We start from the raw sequence: 27,562 nt of genomic DNA on the forward strand, positions 1-27,562 counted from the left end.
CCTCTGTCCATGGAATTTTCCAGGCAAGAATACTGGAGTGGGTTGCCGTTTCCTTCTCCAGGGGATCATCCCGACCCAGGAATCAAACCCGCATCTCCTGTGTCTCCTGCATTCTCAGGTGGATTCTTTACCCACTGAACTATCAGGGAAACCCCCAGGAACAGGTGTGTGTGAGTGCGTGCTCAGTCATATCTGATTCTTTTCGACCCCATGGACTGTGGCCTGCCAGGCTCCCCTGTCCATGGAATTTTTCAGGCAAGAATACTGGAGTAGGTTGCCATCTCCTAAAGTCCTGTGAGTTGTAGCAAGTCAAACCTGAGAGTTGTGGGAACCTGTGAATTCGTAACCAGTTGGTTAGACATGTTGGTGGCCCAGGACCACTGAAGTGCAGCTAGCAACTGGAGTAAGGGCAGTCTTGTTGGGGACCATGTCCCTGAAATGTGGACTCTGGTGCTACTCTGAGGGTTAGCATCAGAACTGTATTGAAGTTTACCAGTTGGTGTCAGAATAGTTTTATATTCCTGTTACAATTCAACTTAAATTGGTGGCCAGATGTGAGTTGATGAGGTGATATACCCAAGAAGGGGGGCATGGCTTTTAGTCCTTTCTGGCCCAATTAGGGCCTCATTCATTGAGTCCATCTACGTTTAGTGTCTGTGTATGACAAGGTCTGTGCCAGACAAAAGGTGTTAGGAACGTCCCCATACTTATTCCTTAGGAGTTTTTAATGTAATGTAGTAGACACATGGGATTTTTGCATTCTGTGGTAGAGAAGGAATCTCACTCAGCTCTTGGATTGGCATTTTCATTCTTTGGCAGGACACTGGGGCTGGATTAGAGATGGGTTTTCTAGGCAGTGGGTACTTTAGGACCAGAGAGATGTCCAGAGGATGGGGACAGGGGGTTGTGGGTGCCAATGGTTGTTTGAGAATAAATGACTGTTTGCTGGCTGGATGTGTGTATTAGGGCAGTGTTTTCGGAGAGAGGTTAAATGGACCACTGTATCAGAATTTCTCTGTCCCCTGGCTCCCCTATCTCCTCCCAGGAATGCTGGTTTTCTTTTCTACCCTTTTTTTAGTGATGGAACGTGTCGATGGACAGTAGTAAAATGAAGAGTGTAATATCCCCCATCGTCTCTTTATCCCCAACTCTGTTAACTCTTGGGCGGTGACTTGATTTATAGTGTTTGCTAATTTCTCTTGGGGAGTCTTTACTATACCAGTATCAAGCTACCACACAGTTTCACTGAACAAGAAGTTAGGTAAAGATTTTCAGAATCAGTTCTCCTGACCCCAGCTCATGACTCAGACCACCTTCCTCTTTTATTACTTTTTTAAATATCAAAAATAATTTTATCCATAAGTATTTAGGTTTATGTTCCTCAGGACTAGTTCTAAAAATATATCCACAAAACTTTTACCATATCTAAAATAAACAATAATTCATTAATATCTAATATTCAATCTGTATTGACACTTCTCCACACATCTTTAGATAAGGTCAAGAATTACATTCGACTGCCTTATCTTTTAAGCCTCTTTTAGTCTGTAGGATCTTTCTTGATCTCTCTCTTGTTTTCTTTGAAGACTATTTGTAGAATAAAGTTTATTTTATAGAGTTTTGCTGATTGCATCCCCATGATGTTTGCATCAAAGTTCCCCATCCCCTGTTTTTCCTCTCATTTCATAATTGGCACTAGAGCAGTGGTTTTCAAATGAGGTTCCAGGATCAGTAATATCAGCATCATCTGGGAAACTTATTAGCAATACAGATTCTTAGCTTCACTCCAGGCCTGTTGAATCAGAAACTCTGAAGAAGAGGCCTTCAGTCTTCTCAATGATTCTGGTGTATCCTAAAGTTTGAGGACCACTGCTACGTCAGCTTGATCAGATTCAGGTTTGTCTCTCACCCATCTCACTGCCTCACCCTCCCCAACAGTGGTAGGTGTCAGGGAGATGCAGTAGAATGAGGAAGGGACAGACAGGAAAGGTGAGCTGCCAGCCTCCCAGGGAGTGAGGAGCACGGCCCCGCTGCGTCTGGTGTCTGAGTTCTACTCAGGAGGAAGTTTTACTGTCCAGTGGGTACCTCCACAGTGCTTTATCAGACAGACTGCCTTGATCATGAAGAACACTTATTTCTGAATTTGCTGACCTCTAATGCTTAGAAACATCTCTTTATTTTGTATCTTACAAAGTCTCACTATGCAGAGAGTTAGCGTCTTCGTTACTTAGTTTCTACAGGTGGTCAGCATGCATACTTTTTAGACTTCTCTCATTGCTGTAGAAAAATACAAATGTTCCAACTTTGCCTGCTTCCTTTCCAACTGACTTCCTTTAGTTTAGTTCATTAAATGTATTATAATTTCACCCCACAAAATCAAGATGAGCTCAGTCACAGAAGTGGCAAAGTGGTAGAAACAGTTATAAAGTAGTTAAGACTTTTTAAAAAGGTCATTCCATGTAAAAATTTTTTTTCTAATTAAATGAAAAAGAAGTGCTGGTCGTTGGGGATGAGAGTCTTCAAGAAAGAAGATTAAGTGGAGCATGTCTGTAAAAAGGTAGAGCACATGTGCTCTGGTCCGGCTCCATTTTTGGTCGCATCCCTAACCTCAGCACTTCCTTCATTGTCCGTCTCAGTGCCTCCAGGCCAGAAAGTGGGTGTCCTGTGCCCAGACTGCAGGCTCTCACTTCTTTACCAAGTAGGCTTGGGAATCAACTCCACTAGATTTGAGTATTTATGGAGGAGTGTTTGTTGACCTTATATAGAAATTCTACTTAATAGGGTATTTGAACAAATTGAACAGGATAGATTGAGAGTACTAAGGTGCCTTTCTGCTTTCACATAATCACATAATCATCAACTGCCCAATTTCATATAATAAAGAACTTTTAATCTAATTGAACCTTCTTTTGGGTTCCTCCTCCAAAGCTGTTTCCCTGAACATTTGTCTTCCAGAAAAGTATTTGGTGATGTGGGGAGAGAAGGAAATAGAAGCAGAGGTACGTCACCATTATACTAAAAGTGGCGTGGGGAGTCGAATTTGATTCTGTTGGGCTACAATTTCATAAGCCAGGTCTTAAAAATTTCAGGTATCTCAGATTTTGCTCCGAGTAGCATGCACACTAATTCTGGCCTTAAAGGAATGGAAAGAAATGGTAGCAGAGTGGAAGCTAATGAAACAGCTGAACAATGAATTATATTTTCTTGTCAGATGGTGGTTTTTGTCACATCTCCTCCTACTGGATATGTGATACATTGTTCAAAGCAAATGAGGATGTTCAGGATAAGCCATTATTTAATCAGTGAGAATGAATATGCCCCTGCAGATGTTTTCACAAATATTTAGATAAACATTTTAACTTTAGTGTTTCTAAAGAAAAATAAATGATCAAAGTAACTTCTACCTATTATCAGTAATTGTAACAGATAATCCTTTGAAGAACAAAGATTCAAGGCCAGCAAGAAAGCAGTTATTGTAAAGTCCAGACTGGCTTACTGATCATGGACTTGAGAACTGTTTTTCAGCATCAAGTCACAGAGGAGAGGAGAGAGTATCTTTTTTTTTTTTTTTTAAGATGATAGTGAATAAAAATTTGTTAGCTCTTCAGAAATAAGGATTTTTAGCAGTAATAAATAAAACTGTTTACATCAGTCATTAGAAATGCAAATCAAAACCATGATGAGATACTACTTTATACCCACTGTTTTAACAATAAAAAAGTATTAACAAGTATTGACCAAGATATGGACGAACTGGAACCCTCGCATCCTGCTAGTAGGACTGGAAAATGGAAAACAGTCTGGCCGTTCCTCAAAAACTTAAGTATGGAGTTACCATACAACCCACCAATTTCACTCCTAGATGTATACCCAAGAGAAATGAAAACGTGTAAAATGTGTATACCTAAAGGTTCATAGTAATGTTATTCTTAATAGCCAAAAAGTGGAAAAAACCCAGGTGTTCACCAGCTGATGAATGGATAGATGAATGTGGTATATCCATACAGTGAAACTGTCTGACAACAAAAAGAAATGCAGTACTAAAAGGTGCTGTGAAAGGCCGCATATTGTATTCTGCTTATACAAAATGTCCAGAAAAGGCAAATCTATAGAGACAGTAAATTACTGGTTGCCTAGGGCCAAGGGGATTGGGCGGAATGGGGAGGGAGTGCTAACAGATATAGGGTTTCTTTTTGAGGTGTGGAAAAAGATCTAAAATTGATTATAGTAACGGAGACACAATTCTTTGAATATGCTAACAACCGTTGCATACTATAAATGGTTAACTATGTGATATGTGGATTATATCTCAATAAGGCTATCACATTAAGAAAAATAAAGCTTTTTTTTTTTCTTCCCATCTTATCTCTAGCTATTGCAATCCCAGGCCCCCCCGAGAGGTTAAGCTGTCAAGTACAGTTATGGTTACTTCTGTTTTTCTTTATATTGACTCAGTCTTTGTACTTAAAATGAGCTTAAGTGGGGAAAAAAAAAAAAAGTTTTTAAAAGAACTGTTAATGCTGATCTTAGAAAAGTACTCAGTTTTGGACCAGGTTCATCAGTAAATTTTGATTAGTTGGTAAGTACTAATACTTGATAAACTGAATTAGTCTCATGTCAAGATTCCAAATGCAGATTTCTACCGGGGGCTCTAAACGTCATTTAAAAAGACATTTTAGACATTTCAAGAAGGAAGGTGCATTCACACAGTTACACTGATGTGAGTGTTACCTGGTGGCATCCCCGGGCTGATTTTGGATGTTGTCCTTCCATGGCTGAGAGCATGGGCTATGAAGCTGAGAGTGCCTGCACTCAGTCTGGTTCCACCTTTGTTAGTAGAGTGAGTTATTTAACTTTTCTTGCCTTAGATTCTTTATCTAAGTGTAATAGTACCTCATAAGTTTATGTACTTAATGACTTCATAAATATGATAGTACCTCATAAAGTTTGTATCAGAGTTAAGTGACTTAATAACTGTGAAGTGTTCAGGGCAGATCTTGGCACATAACTTTATTTTTTTTTCTTGACCAAGACGCATGTGGGATCTTAGTTCCCTGACCAGGGATCAAATTGGGAGTGCAGAGTCTTAACCACTGGACCTCCAGGGAAGTCCCTTCCTGGCACGTAAATGTTATATGTTTTTATTTATTTTCATCTCCATAATTTCCAGCATTGTTTGTTATCTGGATCAGCAGAATTTCCTTTGGCTTCTGCATTGACTTAAGATTAGGTTTTTTAGATATATATCTGAAGAAAACGGAAACATTACTTTGGAAAGATACATATGCCTCTGTGTTCACAGCAGCATTCTTTACATTAGCCAAGATACAGAAGCAACCTAAGTGTCCATCAGCCAATGAATGTAGATAAAGATGTGGTGCAGGGACTTCCCTGGTTGAGTGGTTAAGACTGTATTCTCTCACGTAGGGGACATAGGTTCCAATTTTGGTTGGGGAACTAAGATCCCACATGAATCATGGACCAAAAAAAAAACCAGATGTGATGTATACATACACATACACACAGCCAGTGGAATATTAGCCATAAAAATGAGTGAAATCTTGTCATTTGCAGTAGCATGGATGGACCTGGAAGGTATTATGGTCAGTGGAAAAAGTCAGACTGAGAGAGAAATATGGTATGTTTTAGCTTATATGTGAAATCTAAAAAATAAAGCAAATGAATAAATATAAAAAACAGAAACAGACTCACAGATATAGAGAATTGGTGGTTACCAGTGGGGAGAGGGCTGAGGGAGGAGGGGCAAGATAGGGGAAGGGAATTAAGAGGTACAGACTACTAGGTATAAAGTAAATAAGATATGAGGATGTAATGTGTGGCACAAGGAGTATAGCCCATGTTTTGCAGCAACTTTAAATGGATATAGTCTATAAAATTTATTGAATCATTTGTGTTACACAGTTGAAAGTGAAAGTCGCTCAGTTGTGTCTGATTCTTTGAGAGTCCGTGGAATTCTCCAGGCCAGAATACTGGAGTGGGTAGCCTTTCCCTTCTCCAGGGGATCTTCCCAACCTGGGTATCAAACCCAGGTCTCCCTCATTGCAGGAGGATTCTTTACCAGCTGAGCCACAAGGGAAGTCCATTATACAGCTGAAACTAATGTAATATTGTAAAACAACTATACTTCAGTTTGAAAAAGATTAGCTTTGTCTGTAAGTGGCAAAAAATTCAGGACAAGTAGAACAGGGGGCTTCATGAGGTTAGGGATCCATGTCCTGCTACTTTGCAAGCCTTTTCCTATTCTTTTCCAGAGTTGAAAGACAACGGGTAATTAAAACACATAAAATTCGTAGTGTAAGTTTGCTAAGGTAAAATAAATCCCAGGAGAAATAGCCAAAAGAGTTGATGCAGTTGCCCCTGGGGAGCAGGAATTGCAAGTAGGGAGAGATGGATTAGAAGAGGGCTCTGTTTTATTGATGTTTTCTTCGTTATAGCCTTATAGTACTAATTGGCTTTTAAATTTATGACATGTTAAAGTTTGATGACAATATTTTTAGAAAATTAGGGTTATATCATATAATGATTGTCAAACTTTTTTCTAACTTAACAGTATATCTATCTTGAAGGTCTCCCTGGCAGTTCATGTAGGTCTGTGGCATCCTAAATTTTAATGTGTGCATAGAAGGTCATACTCTAGCTATACCAGTATTTCCTTAACTTCTTTTTCTAGACAACTTTTATTTTCACTTTTTCTGTTACCTAAAATACTATAGTGATTATAGTATTACATATAGTATTTTATATGCATATATAAAACATATTCTTAAAAGTGGAATTATTGCTAGGTCAAAGGCAGTTCACAGTAAAAGTTTTGACAGAAACTGCCAGATTTTCTTCCAAAATTTTGAGATCACTCTGATGACTGTGTGGGGGATAGATTGATGTAGAGCAAAATGGGCTGTGGGAAGACAGGTTTGGAGGCTGTTGCAATCATCCTGGCAAGAAATGATGCCCTTCAGACTGGGGTGGATATGGAGAAAGGTAGACTGATTCAAGAAACAAGAGTGGGTGGGAGAGCAGATGGAATTGTTAATGAAGCAGATGTGAGTAATGAAAGAAAGGAAGGAGTCAGGATGATTCAGTTGGACCCGTGACATCAATTAAAGTTGTCATGTGAGATGAAACTTGCTTGCCATGACCGGATTAGATGAATTCATAAATGCTTTGCCACTCTGACATTTTATAACTTGGGGGTCCGTGACAGCACCCTTATTTAGAGACTGAATGAAGCGCATATTGAATACTTTTTCTTTTATAATTGTAGATGTATAACTTCAGTTGATGTTGTTACGGAGCAAGCATTGAGTTTATCACTAAACGATATAGATTTTAATCTGTAAATCGTTAGACTCCTTTTATTTTCCTTCTGTCTGCAGCAACACATCTGACCAGTGCACTACCTCCTTCCACCAGCTGTAGGCAAGAGTGATCTTTATAAAATCCAGTCTGTGATGACTCCCTTTGCTCCAGTTTCTTCATATTGAACAGAAATGCTGTGTCCACAGCTGATCCACTCACAGGGATCATTTCCAAGTGGTTCTCTCCAACTCCACCTTGTCTGGGGGTGTCTGAGCCCCCATCCTCTTTCCGTTGGTCTCACAGGTGTTCGAGACTGGGGGGCAGTAGAGAGCCCTCAGGTGGGGAATCAGTGGAGCAAAGGGACGGATATTCTATACTAGAAGACTTTGCTGCCACTCCCTAGTATTGGAATAGGGAATCCTTTCTTCTTCTCTCAGCTGGTACTTCATCTCTCATTAAGCCTTGGTCACTCTGCTCCATATATTCCCTTCTGGTTTGGCAGTCATATCCAAGGGAATCTTTTTCAGGTTAAATCTTTGTTCCTGCTCTTCTCCCCCAGCTGAACAAAAAAGAAAAGACATAGAGATAACCATAGTTTATTACTTCTGAATATGGCTCTGCCACAGGTTGGCTTCCAAAATGACCCTTGCCCACCTCTTCTCCCTCGTCTCTGTGTTCCTCTCCCACATTGCTCATGCCATACCATACGTCTTTCATTTCCCCAAATCCTAAGTCCACTCAGCTTCCATCCCAACCATGCCTAGACCTGACTATAGGCCCAGGCCTTCCTGGGCTTTCTGTAGGCACTCCTCCTGTGTGCTCACAGAACACTCTGTACTCGCCTTTGTTGTAGTAACAGTAGATGTCACATCCTTATGGTGATAATTATTGGTCATTTTTAGATAGCTCCTAAGATCTTTGTTGGGCCTTCCTTGTGCTCAGCTGGTAAAGAATCTGCCTGCAACGCAGGAGACCTGGGTTTGATCCCTGGGTTGGGAAGATCCCCTGGAGAAGGGAAAGGCTACCCACTCCAGTATTCTGGCCTGGAGAATTCCATGAACTGTATAGTCCATGGGATTGAAAAGAGTCGGACACGATTGAGCGACTTTCACTTTCAAGATCTTTGTGGGCAGGGGCCATATCTGAATCACTTTTATTCATATTTCCCCACTAGATCGCACAGTGCCTGTCATAGAAGGGCTCAGTAATTATTTGTTGAATGAATGAATATGTTTTTGGCACCAACCAATATTGAATTTATTGATTTTCATAAAGCCAATATTGATTTTTATTTAGCTCAAGGATAGAGGAAATACAGAAGAATATACAGAAGAATAATACAGAGGAAAACTGTGATTTTGGAAGAGGCTACTTTAATTATAGTTGGAAGCCAGGTTGCAAAAGCCTCAAAAAAAAAGAAAAAAAAAGTGGTCAGCTCACAAAACAGTTCATTTGAGAAGTTTGATATTGGAGGGAAGTATTTATGTGCATGATATAGCTAGAGGCCCAGCAGGGTCTGCTAGGAGTTCTCTCTGGGTAGATTGTGGGAAGATGGATATCAGATGTTGGACAGACTAGAGAAATAGTTCAATGGGATGGACTTCATTATCATCATATAGTCACAGGTACTGGCAGAAACTACCATACCAGGGCAAACATACTGTTGGAGTTTTTGCTCTAAACTTCAATGACCATGTGCCTTGTTCAACCAGCACAAGATTCTAGAAAGAGTAAGTGAAGAAAGGATAGCAGCATTCTTTCCTTCTTCTGACCCTCAGAGAAAGCAGAATTAATTTGTGTGAACTCATGGAAGATACTTTATCTTTTCTCTTTTCCTTCTCTTTTCTTAATTGTGAACCAAGAGTGAGTCCTATAGTTTACTGATTGGGTCCCAGAACCCTAACTGGGTTGTGCTCAGTTGCTTCAGTCGTGTCCGACTCTTTGCGACCCCACTGACCGTAGCCTGCCAGGCTCCTCTGTCCGTGGGATTTTCCTGGCAGGAATACTGGAGTGGGTTGCCATTTCCTTCTCCAGGGGATCTTCACAACTCAGGGATCAAACCTGAGTCTCCGTGCCTCCTGCACGGCAGATGGATTCTTTACCACTGAGCCATTAGCCAGCACTTTTTCTTGGGCTTCTCTTGCTTCACTGAGTGGTCCTCCCCTGACACCCTACTTCTCCCTCATCTGTTTCCAGGCACCCTGGGATATTTCTCCAATCCAAAAACCTTCTTGCCTTTGGGGCTTTCCTCAAGCTTTGCCCAGAGATGCACTTTCACCCCCTGGCCTATGAGGGCCCAGCACAATGTCACCCTTTGGTGGCAGCCCTTCCTGGCAGTCTCCATGTTGTGATTAACCGTGCTGAAGGGCCTGCCCTGACAGCTGCTCTGTATTCCACTTTTGAGATTTGCTATGCTGTGCTATGTTATAGTAGGCCGAGGTCCCCCAGACACAAGGCCCTCGTTAACGTCCTGCTTCTGTTCTCTGCCTCTGCACACAGCTGGTGCTGCTAACATCCTCCCAGCCTGGCTTTGAGTGTGCCTATTTGCCTTCCCTGGAGTCGCAGAGTCTTTGGTCCTGAGCCTTAGTAGTGTTAGTCGCTAGTCGTGTCTGACTCTTTGGGACCCCACGGACTGTAGCCTGCCAGGCTCCTCTCTCCATGGGATTCTCCAGGCCATTCCCTTCTCCAGAGGATCTTCCCAACCCAGGGATTAAACCCAGGTCTCCTGCATTACACGTAGATTCCTTATGTCTGAGCTACAGGGTTCTGCCCTGCCCTAATCGTGGTTGGGTTTTGTTCTCCAGGCTTTTGTGCCATTTCCTGCCATGGGAAAATTCTGTTATCTTGTCTATCATATTTCAATTTAAGAGAGACTTTAGGAAATGTTTCCAAATTCTCCAGATGTTCTTAATATTTACCACATAAAATATTCTGCATGCTCAAAGAACCCTGTTTTAATTTTCAGAGTATGTCTGTGTTTAGGAGTTCATTTAATCAGTAATAATGATTTTTAGTTTCCATTGAGACTGCATTGGTTAATATTTTTAAGGCACATGTTTTCAGATCAGATAACCTAAATTTTAAGTTTTCCTACTCCCTATCAGTATTTGTTTATGATAGAAAAGGAGAGCATTTTAGGCATTGTTTTCTGCTGGAAGATTTTCTCAGATTTACACTGGTTGAATACTTGGATTCACATAAAGTCTGATCTGCTGTGTTTTGAGCTCTCTAAGCAGTGGTGAAATTAGAATGGGTGGTCTCTGACTGCTGTAGTTACTGACTGCATCCTCTGTGTGCCTTGGCGTTGTTATCTTCTTCCAACTGCAGCTGTTTCCTCTGACCCTATAAAAGTTTTTAAGATGTGTACTAATTTAAAGTTAAATAACACATAGATTTATTAGGCAACGTGTCTGTGCCCATTTTGTTTACCTTTTCATCCACCCAGTGATCCATTTGAGCTAAATGCCTTAAGTGTCTTGTTCTTAATTACATTTTACACTGCAAGTCAGTTTTTTTTTTTTTAAACACTTGAACTCTTTCAGTTTGTGGGAATGCTTTAGGAATTTTAAAAAGTAATTTTGTCTTTTTTTTGCATGATAGATGGAAGTAGTGATTTTAACTTCACATTTAAAATTTTTGATTCCTTCTTTATGTCTTTGTTTTAAACATACAGTTCTTATTTTATGATAGGTCTATAATTTTTCTGTCTAGCCCTTTGAGGTATCCCCTGATAGCACCCATGCTAAATTGTTTCACTATGTGCTTTATAATTTCAGGTTGTATACTAATATTTGGTGGGGTTTTAATTATGGAAACCCCATGAGGCCTGGATTGAGGGCTTATGCTGGTGTATTTTCATCTGTTTACTGAGTGATGAGACGTGTATTTTCAAATAATCAAAGTCAACTCTCCCGCATTGCTCAAGCTTCATAAAATCAGGGATTTTTTTGTTCACTAATGTTTTCTAAATTGTCTACTACAGTGCATGGCATATACTAGGTACTTTGCTTGTATTTTTAATCCACTCTTTTATTGAGGAAGTAGTGACAGATTATTGTACTTTTAGGAACCACTGGGATTTTCTTTTGATTATTGGCCTATTTGTTCTGGTAACATACCTTTGACCCTGTGCTATGCAAAATGATAATTCTAATCTTATTAAGATGAGCATTTCCCTCCTTCCTGGGTCTATATTTGTTTCAGAAACTTTTGCACTAGAGTTTGGCTCTCAGAGCCATCTTCAATTTCTTTTTCAGTAACCCTCAAATTTCTATTTTTTGGAGATTAATAAGGCATATTCTGTATGTTTTTTAAAATAAAATTAATCAGATTAATCTTCAAAGATAGAAAAACCCACCTTGTTCAAATGATATAGTTCCGTAGTAAGAATTAAGATAACCATCAAACACAAGGAATGATATAGGTGAGAAGCAGGAAAAATTAGCAAAAAGAAAAAAATTTTTTTAACTTAAAGACATGTGATACAGTTTTCTAATTAATACACTGACCGTGGGTAGAGAAAACCCATCCATATTGAAGGAGAGTGTAACTTAATGGTTCATTTTTTTATTTTAGTGTAATACTCATTAAATTATTTTAAAAGGAAATGTAAATACTATTAGTTAGCAGGTCTTGTAATTATTTTTAAAAGAAAAAAATTTAAATGTTTGATATCGTGACATTACCAGTAAATTTAGTAGACTTCTTACTTATCTGGTGTGATACAAATTAGATAGAACTTGAATGTGAGCAGAAATAAAATTGCCACTCATGTTAAACTTATAAAGAGTTTGTTTTCAAAGACATATATATATTTTTTATGTTGTCTGTATGTGATCATGTTGAACCACTGTCTGTGGTTGATGATGAAAGAATATGAATTTACCCACCAACTTGATATTCAGTTTCCTGGTTCTGCTGTGAAAGATCTTTACAAAAAGGGGAAATAAAGATGGGTCGTGTGACATAATGATGACTAAACGTTATTTTTTTTTGTTTTGCAGTTCCAATTCCTGGCAGATTTGATCGGCGAGTGTCAGGTATGTATTCTTTTTCATAACATACTACTAAAATGCTATTTTAAGATGAGATTATCTTAAATAAAAATAAGTTTATCTTTTTAATAAAAAGGTAAGTTGATAGCATTGTAGAACATTATCAGAATTACCTATGATGCCTTTGTTCTGTTTCATTTTGTTTTAAATGTATATGTGCTTATTTTTAGATTACTATAGTAAGTTTGTCTCATTTATGTCATTGATATTTTTCCATGTTCATAATTATGGATTCTAAAAACAACTTTTCATTTTACTATTTCTGGCATTCTAGATTATGCTTGCCATTAATTTTTTTTAAGGTTTATTTATTTTTATTTTTTGGCTGTGGTGGGTCTTCGTTGCTGCACATGGGCTTTCTCTAGTTGAGGTGAGGGGGCTACTCCGTGTTGTGGTGCATGGGCCTCTCCCTGTGGTGGTTTCTCTTGTGAGGCACAAGGCTCTAGGGCGCTCGGCCTTCAGTAGTGGCGGTTTGCAGGCTCTGGAGCCTGGGCTCGATAGTTGTGGAGCGTGGGCTTGGGACGTGCGAGCTTCCCGGAGCAGAGGCTGAATCCATGTCTCCTGCATTGGCAGGCAGATCCTTAACCACTGAACCACCGGGGAAGTTAGCCATTAACTTCTTGCTCGTGTTGTTGAGCCCCTTAAATTAATTCCTCGGTTGCAGCGCTGGGAGTAGCAGTCTCTGGTCAGAGACGGAGCATTGCTTTGGCTTCTTCTTTGCACTGCTTTCAAGAGGCAGTCTAGAAAATAGGCTACAGGGAGAAAGATGCCCTGTAAGACCTGTTCTTCACCTCCGTCTCACTAATATAGGCGGTGCTGACTCCTTTCATTTATATTTTAAATATATTTTTATATTCTTGACTTATAAATGTACTCCTTTAATTTAGAAGTAAAATAGTGCCTTGGATTGTTTTATCTGGCATTCCTTTGATTATTAACAAAAAATGAATATTTTCCAAATGCAGGAGGTCTATTTTTATTTTTTTATATGCGACTAGTTTAATAATACATTTCCCATTTAACTGTTGTGATCTAGATAATTTAATTTTTCTCTTTTTTATTGACTTAAAAATTTTGATCTGTGACTGGTACCTTGAATACTTGCTGGCACACAGCAAGTACTCAGTAAATCTGTATTGACTATATACATCTCTCTTTATTTCATGATTGTTCTTAAGCTGAGAAGGTCCCCATTTTTTCATAGAACTGATAAATATGTTTTCTGAAAGTTTTTCTTATAATTAAAATGCTAAGCTTCTGGATATATCTACTTTATTTGGTTGTACAGTTGGGATGTTAATGTGTTTCAAAATTGCTATGCAAGCTATATGTGTCCTGTCATTCTTTTATATCCCCTTGTTTGGGAAGGTTTCTTGATTTTAAATTGTCATGTGACCTAATATTTAGTAAGGCTCCAAATCCCTTTTCTAACAGTCCTTTTCTTTGAGAGAATCTGCTCATTTATGTTTTCAGAAAGTTTTTGCTAAGACTGTACACCAAAGTCTGTTGAAAAGAGATGGAAGAATGTGTTGTTTCCTATAAAAAGTCATTTAACAGAGACAGGAATTCCTTGTGGTCCAGTGGTTAGGACTGAGCTGTCACTACAGGGGGCACTGGTTTGATCCCTGATTGGGGGTGAAAAGGGACTAAGATCCCTTATGCCTCGAGGTGCAGCTAAAAAAGAAAAACAGAGTCATTTATGGAGAGGAAGTAAAGTAGGAATTAAGACTGGTATGAGACTTATGAGCTGCTATCTCCCATTTCTGTTCTTCCCTGCACCTCATTTTATCCAAAGTTTCTTAATATTAGCTGTTGGCATCTGGGACAGGCCTGGGAAATGGAGAGTGCAGTGACACCTCCTCCAGAGGTCACAGAGGGTCACAGATGAATTGCTGCGTAGGCTCTTTGTCAGTGTGTTCAGTCCTTGAACTCTGCGCAACGCAGACAAGTGCTTGGTATTATCCCTCACCCTTAGCTCCTACAGTCTTATTGAAAAGTTAAAACTTGTTAATATCACTCAAATGTTAAATGAAAATAAAGAATTCTTAACAGAACCAAAAATGATTATGCAGCAGAGAAAATAGCTTGTTAGCAAGAGCTAATGGTTTTTTGAGTGCCGGCTGTGTACTCAGTACACATTTTTAAGGTCCTCCTAAATGCCTGCCTTGTGTTGTTGAATATAATCCTTACACTAACACTATGAGTTACATGCTCTGATTACCCCATTATTCGGGTGGGGAAACTGGGGCAAAGCAGAGGTTACATAACTTGAACCAGTCAAGGTGATAAAATGCCCAAAGATAGCTTAATGCCTAAGTACTAACCGTCCCATCCCCAGGTACCCATTCTTGTACCCGCTAGAACTCTTGCTCAGTCTTCAGCTACATCCCGTAAATTTCTTAGCCCATACTCTCAGTTTAGTCTTCATCGTCATGATCTAGCTAAAGCGTGGCTTGCCCTCAAGCCTCACTTCTCTTTCCCTTTCCTTGTAACACTGATGGCAGATGTGTGGATGTCTCTGTTGATCCGCATTGCTTCTAGATCTCTCTCTCCTCTCCCTCAACCCCTCAGCCTCAAGCCTCACATTATATTCTCCCAGCCACCCCCTCCTTGTTTTAGTCCTCTAATAACTCCAGGTTCCTTCTCATTTCCACATAAATAATCCTCTCAGCGTCTGGTCCTTCCATTCCTTGACCTCTTCTCCTCCAGGGTTGTGGTCTTCCACCTGCTTCAGCCACTCACTGCTGTGGTTGTCCTGTGGTAGGACCAGCATCACAACCCTCCGTATTCTCAGTCAGTGCTGCAGGTCGCCCACTGCTGCCCGCTGTCTTCTACCAGCTCGTGTGCTGTCCTCCTCCAGCTCTCACAGCTCATTGATCTGTCTCCTTTTCGTTCTTTCTCAATTCCTCTTTACTAACCTTAAATTTCTTGATCAGTGATTATAACCACTTCCCTCAGTTCTCTTTTCCTTTTATATTTGCTTGGCTAAGCCACACTCTGGTTAAACCCATTCTCCACATATTCTGTGTCTGCACCGCATCTGTACTTGGTGGAGGAAAAACACGCAGCCCTGCTGACTGATCTTACCCTCAGTTCATGATTATTAACCTCTAGTACGCTCTTGGTGACCACAATCATACTGTTCCTGTACTTCTTTCACTCTCTTGTTCTCCTAGGTAAGTCTTTCATACCTTCTTTCTCCCCAAACCTATAACACCTCCTCCCGCTCCTATTCCTAGCAGATGATCTTCTCAATTTAACTAAAGAAACAGAAATAATAGAAGAGAATTTCCATAGACTCCCACGTCTGTCCTTCCCCACCTGCCTGTGAGTCCATTTGTCCACCTGTACACTAGATCTCAACCCTTCATCCTTCCAGCAGTTACCTCTTCTTTATCCTGCATTATCTTCATCCTTCAGCTGGATTTTCTCAGCAGCATATCATTGGTGCTACCTTCTTAAAATGAAACTTTTACAAATCACCCTTCCCTCTCCAGCTGCCACTGTTTCTCTCTGCCTATCTTTATAGCAAAACTTCTTGAAAGAGTGGTCCATACATGCTTCCCGTTCTCTTCTGTTCTCTCTTGAGCCCATTCTAGTCAAACTTTTGTTCCCATATCTCACCAAAGCTACCTTTGTGGACTGCTCACTCACATTCTTCAGACCCTCATGTGAAGGATACCTTCTCAGGCCTTAAGTAAGGCCTATCTGAAATCCTTGCCCCTCCCCAGCACACAAACACAGCCTATCTCCCTACTTTATTTTCTTCTTAGTTCCCTTCCTCTTTTAACTTACTTATCCCATTTACCATCTAGTTCACTATGCAAGGGTATAAATGCCAGTCAGGCAGGGAATTTCATCTGTTTTGTTCACTGGTGTATAGTTAACATTTGCAACAGTGTTGGTAAATATGGCCGGATCAGGAAGGATCAGGAAACAGGAAGAGAAATTATTGTAGGCAGAAAAAAAATCAAGAAGCGCTTCTTGGAGGGAGGCAGAAATTGCACTGGAAGTTGAAAAACATGGTTATTCTTGGGCTAGTACCAAGAAGGATGCATTCCAGGTAGAAGAATGTCTGAAGCCTTGAAGGAGGATAAACAGGACCCAGCTGCTCTGGCCATAGGAGAGGAGAAAAGTTAATAAAATAAACTGGAAAGAGAGTTAGGGAATGGACTCCTGATGTGATCCAAGGATCTCAGCTAAACTATTTGTGTGAATACATGTGCTTTTGTCAGACACTGCAGAAGAGAATTCAACACTCAGGATATCTGACTGAATAATAACCTGGAAGGTAAAGCAGCAGAGGAGAGCTCGCAGTTGTTGAGTGTCTCCTGTGAGCCAGGCCTTGTATTTAAATGTCTCCTCCTACTATTAACCCTTTAACATGGTTCTAGGATTGTTATACCGTCATACCGTTGAAGAGACCAAGGACTGGGGACGTAGAGAAATAGTGTGGAATAATGGATCCACCCTCAGACTGTAGTGTGCGTAGCTTCAGAGATGAGGCCTTCCCCTCTTTGATGCTGCCTCTCCCCTGCAAAGTATTGGAATTGAGAAACTGCAGCTTCCAAATCCTACGTTCTAGCAGAACAGCCCCTCCACATCAAGCAATGAGTACATCAATTGGAAGACAGTCCATAAATTCTTTAAAGGCAGATTTCTTGAATTTGTCCTAGATTAGCATTGACTGTCCTTGAACTTGAAATATCAGTTTGATTCTGTTACTTTAAAAACTTAAAAAAGAAAAACCAAAAACCTTTCATTTTACAGATTACTGCTGTTTAAAAAGGCACCCAGTCTGTAGTGTTTTGTTATGGGAACCCTAGCTTTCTCATATACCAGGCTGTATCAGCTGTTCACGGGAACCAGCAGGACAGCGCAGGGCCTGAAGCCAGTGACCAGGCCTGGTAGAAATGAAGGGGTTTTCTCTCACAAGTACATTTTAGTGATTCACATTTCTGGATGAAGAAAGCAGCCGTTAAAACCTAGAGGAGGAAGTTACACTGGCTGAGCTATTGTTCCTTTGTACAGTTCCCTGTTACTAACTAGTGACATCTGCTGGACAGTGGGGGCAACATTGACTCCCTCAAGTGAGGGGCTGTGCTGCTCTTTTAGCCTTTGTCTTCAGTAGGTCTTGAGCATCTCAGGACATTCAGTGTAGTTCTTGAGGCTGCAGAGAGGATCACACTGACTCTGGGACTCCCCAGGTAACTTTTACACTGAGATAAGCTTCCTGATATTTAGAGCCATAAGGGACAGCAATCACAGAGACCTAAGAATAGATTTTTATATAGAAAATGAGAAAAGTAATTTGGGATCAGGATCAGGAAGAAGTAGAGAGGTTGAGGTAAACAGAGGAAGAAGAAAAAGGAGCTGTCTGGTGTTCAAATAGAAAAGCGAAAACATCCAATTAAAAAAAATAAAGATACACTGTTTTTCTACTAATGTCTGTGTGCTCAGTCGTATCCAACTCTGGGACCCCATAGACTGTAGCCCACCAATTTCTCTGTCCACGGGATTTCCCGGGCAAGAATTCTGGAGTGGGTTGCTACTTGCTTCTCCATTTTTCACAAATAGGAAACATTAATGATTTTAATGAAAATAATTGCTTTTGTTTAAATCATAGTGCTATGTCTTAAGACTTCAGGATGTAACATTTGTTGCCTCAGTTACATTAATGTCTAAAAATACAAAAGTGAGCTAAGTGCTACAGTACTTTCCTCCAAAATCAGAAGAAGAGCAAGCCTGAAAATAAGTGAGCTCAAGACTAAGTGTCATTATCAGTAAAATCCTGTCAGTCTCATCATTAAAAGACTTATTATTTTCAACTTTTTAAATGAAAATTTTCCATACATATGCAAAAGTAGAGAAAGTATAATAATCCCCATGTACCCACCTGTCTCCCAAATGAGGGTTTTTTAAATGCATTTTTCAAAGAAGACATTTTGAAATCCTGGACCAAGGATTAACAGGGTAGATGGAATAAAGGTCAAGTATGAGAATATTTCTGAGGCAGAATTTGATGTATTCATTGGGTAACAGGTGGAAAGAAGGCAGTAATAGTGAGTTCCAAATTTCTTGTTTAGAAAACTGGGCTGACAATGACAGCATTAATCAAGAGCACAGAGAACCAAGAAGTTTGCAGTTTAACATAGTATCTGATGAGCTGCCTTCAAAACAGCTTCCTCAGCCCCCTACCCAAATACCTATGAAAATGTGGAAAGTGACAGCAGTAACATCTAAGAACTCAGAAAGGTGTCTGCCTTAATCTTTAGGACAGACCTAAGATGAACTTGTTTCCTTGTGGAAACAAGAACGGCTTGGTGAAAGATAAGGAATCATTATATTCCATCCCTTACCTGGCTTAGTCCAAAAGCCTGTGCTACCAGGGGTTGGGCAGCGCTCTATACAGAACATTACTTGGTGCTGTTTTAGGGATTAGAATGATGTCTGTTCTCTTACTCCCTTCTCCCGAGTTTTTCTCCGTCTGTTTAAGGATCCTGGTTTCCTATTAGGCAGAGTATTAATGGCAATGCAGCACAGAAGGCATGGCCCACACCTATAGGCTGGACAAGAAAGGGCGTCCTGTCTACAGGTCATGTGGGGAGTCACCGTTTCTCAGGTATTCCATTAGTTCAGAAAATCAGTGGGAAGGAGGAAGCTGGAGGGCAGCTAGACCAGCACTGCAGGGAGTAAATGTCTCTAAGAAATCAGGGATTGAGAGTGGTATGTATCATCTCATCCCTTCATTGTAGATACATAGAGATTTTTAGCCATCATACAGAAGAATGGAGTGTAGGGTCAAGAACCAGTTATATTCCTTGCCTGCTCACAAATAAGACGTAAACCCTAACAAACATTATAAGGCTTGTAAATGAACTTGGTGGATTAAGGATATAAGAAGAATGAAGATTAGAAGGGTCCACTACAGAATGCTAATTTGTTGTTCAGTTGCTCAGTCATGTCTTGACTCTTTGCGACCCCATAGACTGCAGCACGCCAGGCTTCCTTGTCCTTCACCATTTCCTGGAGTTTGTTCAGACTTATGTCCACTGATTTGGTGATACTATCCAACCATCTGTCCTCTGTTGTCCCCTTCTTCTGCCTTCAGTCTTTCCCAGCATCAGGGTCTTTTCTAGTGAGTCAGTTCTTCACATCAGGTGGCCAAAGTATTGAACCTTCAGCTTCAGCATCAGTCCTTCCAATGAGTATTCAGGGTTGATTTCCTTTAGGATTGATTTGATTTGATCTTGCAGTCTGAGGGACTCAAGAGTCTTCTCCAACACCACAGTTCCAAAGCATTAATTCTTCGGCACTCAGCTTTCTTTATGGTCTAACTCTTACATCCATACGTGACTACTGGAAAAACCATAGCTTTGACTAGATGGACGTTTGTCAGCAAAGTAATGTCTCTGCTTTTTAATATGCTGTCTAGGTTGGTCATAGCTCTTCTTCCAAGAAGCAAGCATCTTTTAATTTCATGGCTGCAGTCACCATCTGCAGTGATTTTGGAGCCCAAGAAAATAAAGTCTGTTGCTGTTTCCATGATTTATCCATCTATTTGCCATGAAGTGATGGGTCCAGATGCCATAATCTTAGTTTTTTAATGTTGAATTTTAAGCCAGCTTTTTCACTTCTCCTCTTTCACTTTTATCAAGAGGCTCTGTAGTTCCTCTTCACTTTTTGCCATAAGGGTAGTATCATCTGTATATCTGAGGTTATTGGTATTTCTCCCAGCAATCTTGATTCCAGCTTTGCTTCATCCACCCCAGCATTTTGCATGATGTACTCTGCATATGCGTATAAGTTAAATAACCAGGGTGACAATATACAGCCTTGACATATTCCTTTCCCAATTTGGAACCAGTCTGTTGTTCCATGTCCGGTTCTAACTGTTGCTTCTTGATCTGCATACAGATTTCTCAGGAGGCAGGTCAGGTGGTCTGGTATTCCCATTTCTTTAAGAATTTTCCACAGTTTGTTGTGATCCACTCAGTCAAAGGCTTTGGCATAGTTGCATGAGAGGGCAAGAGAAGTAAAAATTTTAAGGGCAAAATCTGTAATACAAGACAGCCTTGAAGAGAGGACAGTTGTTGAAAGAGCTCGGATAGAGAAAAGAACCAAGATAATGGCAATTAAAGTTCCAGAAAACCAGAACAAATGAAACGTGATAATAGCAGTAGTTCAACGAGTTGGCATTTACTGCCTCCTTACCGTGTGCCCTGCGCTTGTTTACTTGAAACCTTACAACAGTCCTCAGAGGGGAATCGCTACTGTTAGCTCCAGTGTGCAGAAGAGAAGGTGGAGATTTGAAGTAAACCAAGCCAGGTCACACAGTTATTGCAAATAATTGAGGATTTTTTAGAAGAAAAACTTTTCCTTAGCTGTAATGGCGTATACTAAAGCTCTTGTGAGGAAGGAACAGGTTTGTAGCTTTCTGGGTAACGCCAGTGATCACATCTAGACATTCCTGACAGAACAGTTTATGAGTACACTAACTTTTTTATTCATTACATAATTCATTGTGTCTACTATTGTCATCCCTAAGGGTAAGATTTTAAAAGCATGACTTGTATTGCATCTCCAATTCTAACTCATCTTGTGTTCTGTATTTGTACTAATATTCCCCTTTTTTCCAGTGAAAAACTAAGTATATATTTTTTTACTCACAACTGTAGTACACAGAGGAGTTTTGGAATTACTGTACCACTGCCGACATCAGTTCTTTTTTGTCATTGGATACATCCCACTGGTCAGATTATTATGCTCAGAAGCTACTTAAAATCACTCCCCTTTCCTTTTCTGTGGTTATGTTATCAACCTGATATGTGGTTAGATTCATTAGTTTCTCTTGGTATTCAATTTTCGGGTTCCTCTATCAGATTTATTGTTAGGGTCTTTCTCAATCTTCCTCATAGCTGAATTATTCAAATGCATACTTACATCATTTATGATATTCTGGTATTGTAAGCAATTGTTTAGTTAGCTTTTTTATTTTTTTGGTTAACATTTTTAAAATCTTTGAATTATGATGAAGACAAGTCCTGCAGCCCATTGGTACAAACACAGATTACCTACAAAGAAAACCGAGTTGGCTTTAAATTATATAATATTGTATTTATAAGAGAGCCTGACAAATAGTATTATATTCGTTTTGTTAAAATTCATTCTTTTAAGTCATTCTAATACATAGGAGGTTGAGATATTTAGATTTTTTTGTGAGTACTCCAATTCCATATCCATATGTCTATACTGCGTGTATTGTACTTGGTGGTTTTCTGTTCCTGCTTCATAGCTCAGCAGAGACAGCACTTCCTTGCTTATCCTTGTCACTACCATAGAATTTAGTAGATGAGGTTTTTTATGGTTTCTCTCCTGTTTGGTCTACCAATCCCTGGATAGCTGACTATTCATCACTAACAAAATGCCTGGCATTACTAGGTACTTAGTATATTTGTTAATTGAAGGAAGGGGTTGCAAAGTTCATTATAGCTTTAGAAAACAGTGAACAAAAGGAAATTATGTTTACTTCCTATTTTCCAGTAAAATACACATTTGTTTTATTCATTTTTCTCTCTATTTTTTTTCTCTCCAACTTTAGTCTGTGCTGAGACCTATAACCCTGATGAGGAAGAGGAAGATACTGATCCAAGGGTAAGAACTGCAGCAAAGGGATTGGATAGAATAATTTCAGTCCCCACTCACTCCCCTTTTCCTCTATACCAAGTCTAATTATGCTGATATTTAAAATGAATACAGATTAAAATCTCAGCAAGATACCAACTTTTATCTAACAGACTGACAATTATTAAGAAGAATAGGAAGCAAGATTGGTTGAGGATATGGTAGGGGTGCCTAGCTGTAGCTATGAGCTTTACACTTAGTCAAGCCAACTGACTCAGCAGTTACCTGCAGGAGAATTCATGCCTATCAGTTGCATCCTTCCTAAGGATCCTTTCTAAGGAGGTTAATGCAATATTATAACAGTGAAAGATGGAAGCAACATAAATGAACTAAAATAGGGGTTTCCAGGGGCTAAATTCTGGCACATTCAAATCAAGAAGACCTGAAGCCACTGGAAATGATGGTACAGGACTGGGTTTAATGAGGTGGAATGATGTAAATTTGAGGTACAGTTTATACAGCATTTTATAATAAAAAGAATTTTAAACATCTATCCATCTTCATACCTATTTACTTGTTTACTTATTTGTAAAAAGATTTATGCCTGGAAGGATACATCCCAGATTTTAATCCCAGTAGGGATTTTACATCCCAGTAGTTGTTGCAAGACTACAGTTGATTTGGGGGTTGCTTTTTCAAAAACTCAGATTTTTCAACTTTTATATAGTTAACAAGTTACTTTTATAAAAGCAAATTTGAACCATCTTTTTAAAAAGATTGATGTTATAAAGAAACTTTAATGATTTTTCAAATATGTCTTAAAGTGAGCAGACTAGAAAAGATTTCTGAACTATTCTAATAATAAAACGCTACCATTGTGTGAATATAATAGACATGTAGGTTTTTAAATTTTTCATTCTTGATGTTATAAAATTTTGAAAAGACTTTTAAAAGTTAAAACTTTTTGAACTGACTATTTAATATTATAAATTTAAATTACTTAGCACTTTTGACATCTGTTATTTCTGGTCTAAATTAAGTGATGTAGATTTTTTAGGGTGAAGACAATACTTAGGATGGTGCTTAATAGGTTTTTCAATTATAACAGCGATACTGGGCAATAATTCTTTTTTTTTAAATTTTTTAAAATTTTTTTTATTTTTTTACTTTACAATACTGTATTGGTTTTGCCATACATCAACATGAATCCACCACGGGTGTACATAAGTTCCCACTCCTGAACCCCCCTCCCACCTCCCTCCCCATACCATCCCTCTGGGTTATCCCAGTGCACCAACCCCAAGCATCCTGCATCCTGCATCAAACCTAGACTGGCGATTCGTTTCTTATATGATATACATGTTTCAGTGCCATTCTCCCAAATCATCCCGCCCTCTCCCTCTCCCACAGAGTCAAAAAATCTGTTCTGTACATCTGCGTCTTTTTTGCTATCTTGCATACAGGGTTATCATTACCATCTTTCTAAATTCCATATATATGTGTTAGTATACTGTATTGGTGTTTTTCTTTCTGGCTTACTTCACTCTAATCGGCTCCAGTTTCATCCACCTCATTAGAACGGATTCAAATGTATTCTTTTTGATGGCTGAGTAATACTCTATTGTGTATATGTACCACAGCTTTCTTATCCATTCATCTGCTGATGGACATCTAGGTTGCTTCCATGTCCTGGCTATTATAAACAGTGCTGTGATGAACATTGGGGTACATGTGTCTCTTTCAATTCTAGTTTCCTTGGTGTGTATGCCCAGTGGTGGTATTAGTTCAAAAAACATGTATTGACTATCTATAGTATTAGTGATAGTAGTAATAATTTTTGAGCACCTACTGAATGCCAGGTTCTATTTTAAACACTGCCTGTATCAGCTCATTTAATTCTATGGCAACTCTGATTTTGTAGGCACCACTATGATTACTGATAATACTGTTTGTTGATGTTTGAACGCCAGCTTATATAGTCGTTGTTTACTTGCCATCTCCATTTAGATTTCAATAGACAGCTTACAGTGAGCTCCTGATGATTTCCACTGAGACATTCTTTTTCACCCACAGTCTTCCCCAGCTCATTAAATGGCACCTCCATCCTTCCTGTTGCTTAAGTCTACAATTTTAAGGTCACCCTCAGCTCCTCTTAATTTTTTATACCCACATTCAATTTTTCAGCAAATCCAATGGGCTTGGTCTTCAGATCATATCCAAGATTCCAGTAGTTCTCAATACTTCCACGGCTACCACCTTGGTCTTAATCACCAGTTTAACACTAGGATAATCACAGACGCTTCCTGGCTTCTGCTCCTGTGTCTGTCAAGGCTGTTCTTCACTTAGGAACCAACTTGAGCCTTTAAAATCATCAGTCAGATGTCTTTCCTTCCTCAGTCAGAACCCTGAGATTGCCCCCAGGTCACTAGAGAAAAGTTCCAGTTCTATGGTTTACACTGCCCTCCACCTAACCCCCAAACCAGGTCTCTTCCTGATCTTTTCCCCTCGCTCTTTGTCACTCACACCTGTCTCCTGGTTTTTCTCAAACATGCTCTTCACCCATCATATTGTTTCCACTTGCTGTTCCTTCTGCTGGAGGTCATCTCACAGAGATGTCCACATGACTCACTCCCTCAGGTGCCCCTCAGCTCCTTAGGATCTTGACACAAATGTCACCTTCTCAGGCCTCATCTGGACACATACCTGCATGTACACACACACTTTTAATCACCCTTCCCTGCCTTATTTTTCTCCTTAGCCCTGTCACTCTCTACCATCCTTTATGTATTTATTGATGGTGAGAGCAGGTGTTTGTGTCCTGTGTTCACTGCTCTGTCCGGAGAGCTGAGATGGTGCCTGGCAACTAGTTGATGCAAATGTTTGTTGAATGAATGAACATGTAACCTTCTGCTTTATGGATGGGGATTCTGGGGCTCCCAGAGGATAGCTGACTTGCTGCCAGCCGTATCCCCATCCCATTGCCTGTCCACGATCAGGGTACTGCTTGGTATTTGTATAAAATTAAAATTATGGTAAACGTGCTCTTAATTTTTCCCATTTTTAGGAGAAAGAAATATTCTAATTTGTAAGTTAAGTAATATTTTAAAATAGAATATTAAAATTTCCCTTGTTTTCTTGGATTGGCAGGTGATTCATCCTAAAACTGATCAACAGCGGTGCAGACTTCAGGAAGCTTGCAAAGATATTCTTCTTTTCAAAAATCTTGATCCGGTAACATTGACTTTTTAAAATATTTTTGTCTTTTAGCTTTTCATCATTTAAACAGTTTTAGCATCTTAGCCACAGCCATATGAGGCAATAAAACCTTAGCTTCTTCTTTTGCATTGTGTTTAGCACTGTAGCTAAACACAGATGACTTTCAATATTTCTCTGACCTGCTTTGGTACTTCCTCCAAGGCAGTACCATTTGTGAACCATGCATTTGGGTCCTGTCAAAAGGAAATGCTCAGGTTTGCATGACCCTGGCTTAGTTCGGAGGGTCTTTATTTATGCTACAGAGTAATTTCTCTAAAGATGCCATGTGGTGTCCTCTTTACCGGTAGCAGTTACACACTGGAAGTGGGTGACTGCTTCTCACCTCCTTGGTGTGAGGCATCTCTTGTGATTATTCTCAGTGAAGACCTCAGGCCTGGGACACACAGAGTCGTATGTGTCTATAGGGCTCTGCACAGGATCTGTGTGTGCCTATCCTCCCTCTATTGGTGAAGATGGAGAACAGGGCTGCCTCCTAAGCACAGAGATGCTTCAGATTTCCTATTTCTTCAATACTTTGAGGGCCATGTGCTGAAGGCCCATGGATGACTGAAGTGCTGGGCCTGCTAGGGAATCCCAGAATGTGCAAAGACAGGAGGGATGGGAAATAGAATTTTCCTACTACCCAGTTCCTACAAATGGGAAGTCTTCTGAAGATATTCCCACAGCCTTCTGGGAATTGGATTGGTCAGACACAAGTCCATGATGTATTCCTGGCATCTGTAAACCAGTCTGTTTGGTAGCTTTGTGGTTATAGGAATAGCTGGAACTTTAATCAAAAATTTATTAGTCTGAGATTGAATAAAACAAGGACAGTGAGTTCAAGGAAAGGCTGGTTGTAAGAAATACTAGTCTGTCTGCTGTTTTCCTTGAAAGACCCATCTGTATCAGTAGAAAAGGGACTTCTTTATCTACTGTGAATAAAACCCCTTGTAAATGTTATACTAGCAGATGTTCTAAAGGAAGTTGCTATGTCAGTCTAGTATTCCGATTTTTCTTAGTGATGAAGAACATCATTTTACCATTTCAGTATGGAAAAATAAAATTTTCAGATTTAATTATATTTTTCTGACATTTTATCATGAAAATATTCAAATACAATGAAGTGAGAGGGTTTTACAGAACATGTATTTATCCTCTGCCGTGATTCTAACATTAAAATTTTACTATGCTTGTTGTGTTATATACCATCTACCCTCAACAAAGGGGTTAGCAACCTTTTGCTTAAAGAACCAGATGTGTGCTGTGCTTAGTCACTCAGTCGTGTCCTACTCTTTGGGACCGCAGGGACTGCAGCCCACCAGGCTTCTCTGTCCATGGGGATTCTCTAGGCAAGAATACCAGAGTGGGTTGCCATGCCCTCTTGCAGGGTATCTTCCCAACCAGGGGATCAAACCCAGGTCTCTCTCATTGCAAGCGAATTCTTTACCATCTGAGCCACCAGGGGAGCCCATAGCAAATACGAAACATTTCTGTCACAACTACTCAGCTTCATTATTGTAGCAGGAAAGCAGCCATAGGCAATGCATAAATGAAAGTGTGTGGCTGTGTTCCAGTAAAACGTTTCCAGTCAGCTGTTTGCTGCCCTACAGTAACCCACCTTATTTTTTTTTTTTTGGATAGTCTCAGTATATTCCCTTAAATATTTTGGTGTTCATATCATGAACTGGAGTTCAATATTTGTTTGTTGCCTTTTAATGTAAAGTTTACATGTAATGAAACACATGCATGAGTTTTAAATGTACATTCCCTTAGGTCTGACAAATGTATAGACTTAAGTAATCCAAGCCCTTGTCAAGAATATAGAATTTCGGGGACTTCCCTGGTAGTTCAGTGGCTAAGACTCTGCATTTCCAATGTAGAGGGCCCGGGTTTAATCCCTGGTCAGGTAACTAGATCCCTCATGCCATAGTTAAGATCTAGCACAGCCGAATACATAAAAATAAATATTTTTTAATAAGAGGATTATGGAACTTAGGACTTCCCTGGCGGTCCAGTGGCTAAGACTAAGACTGCACTCCCAATGCAGGCACTTATCAGGGAGCTAAAGTTCCCTGCCACACAATTTATACAGCCAGAAGAAAGATATAGAATATTACTACCACTTCAGAAACTTCCCTCATGCCCCTTCATGATCAATTCTTATTCCCCTACCCACAGAGGCAACTTGTATTTTGATTTATTCTACCATAAATTCATTTTGCCTTCTAGAATTTCGTGTAAGTGGGATCATACATGATATGCAATCATATAAGATTTCATATAATAAATCATGCAAGATTTCTCTCCAT

At 39.6% G+C, this 27,562-nt stretch overlaps 1 protein-coding gene across 3 annotated transcripts in view; it reads left to right on the top strand.

Annotated features, from left to right (window-relative positions):
• PRKAR2A (protein kinase cAMP-dependent type II regulatory subunit alpha) overlaps positions 1 to 27,562 on the top strand; it is a 64,575-nt gene that overhangs the window by 11,592 nt on the left and 25,421 nt on the right. For 2 of the 3 annotated variants that reach the window (XM_068982935.1, XM_068982936.1), the window contains exons 2-4: positions 12,324 to 12,359; positions 21,976 to 22,028; positions 25,146 to 25,229. In XM_068982935.1, the coding sequence (XP_068839036.1) occupies positions 12,324 to 12,359; positions 21,976 to 22,028; positions 25,146 to 25,229 (173 nt within the window). The remainder of the gene's footprint in view (positions 1 to 12,323; positions 12,360 to 21,975; positions 22,029 to 25,145; positions 25,230 to 27,562) is intronic. The other variant, XM_068982937.1, reaches the window with a different exon arrangement.

The sequence above is a fragment of the Capricornis sumatraensis genome, chromosome 10, assembly GCF_032405125.1.
Source record: "Capricornis sumatraensis isolate serow.1 chromosome 10, serow.2, whole genome shotgun sequence".
Taxonomy (NCBI): domain Eukaryota; kingdom Metazoa; phylum Chordata; class Mammalia; order Artiodactyla; family Bovidae; genus Capricornis; species Capricornis sumatraensis.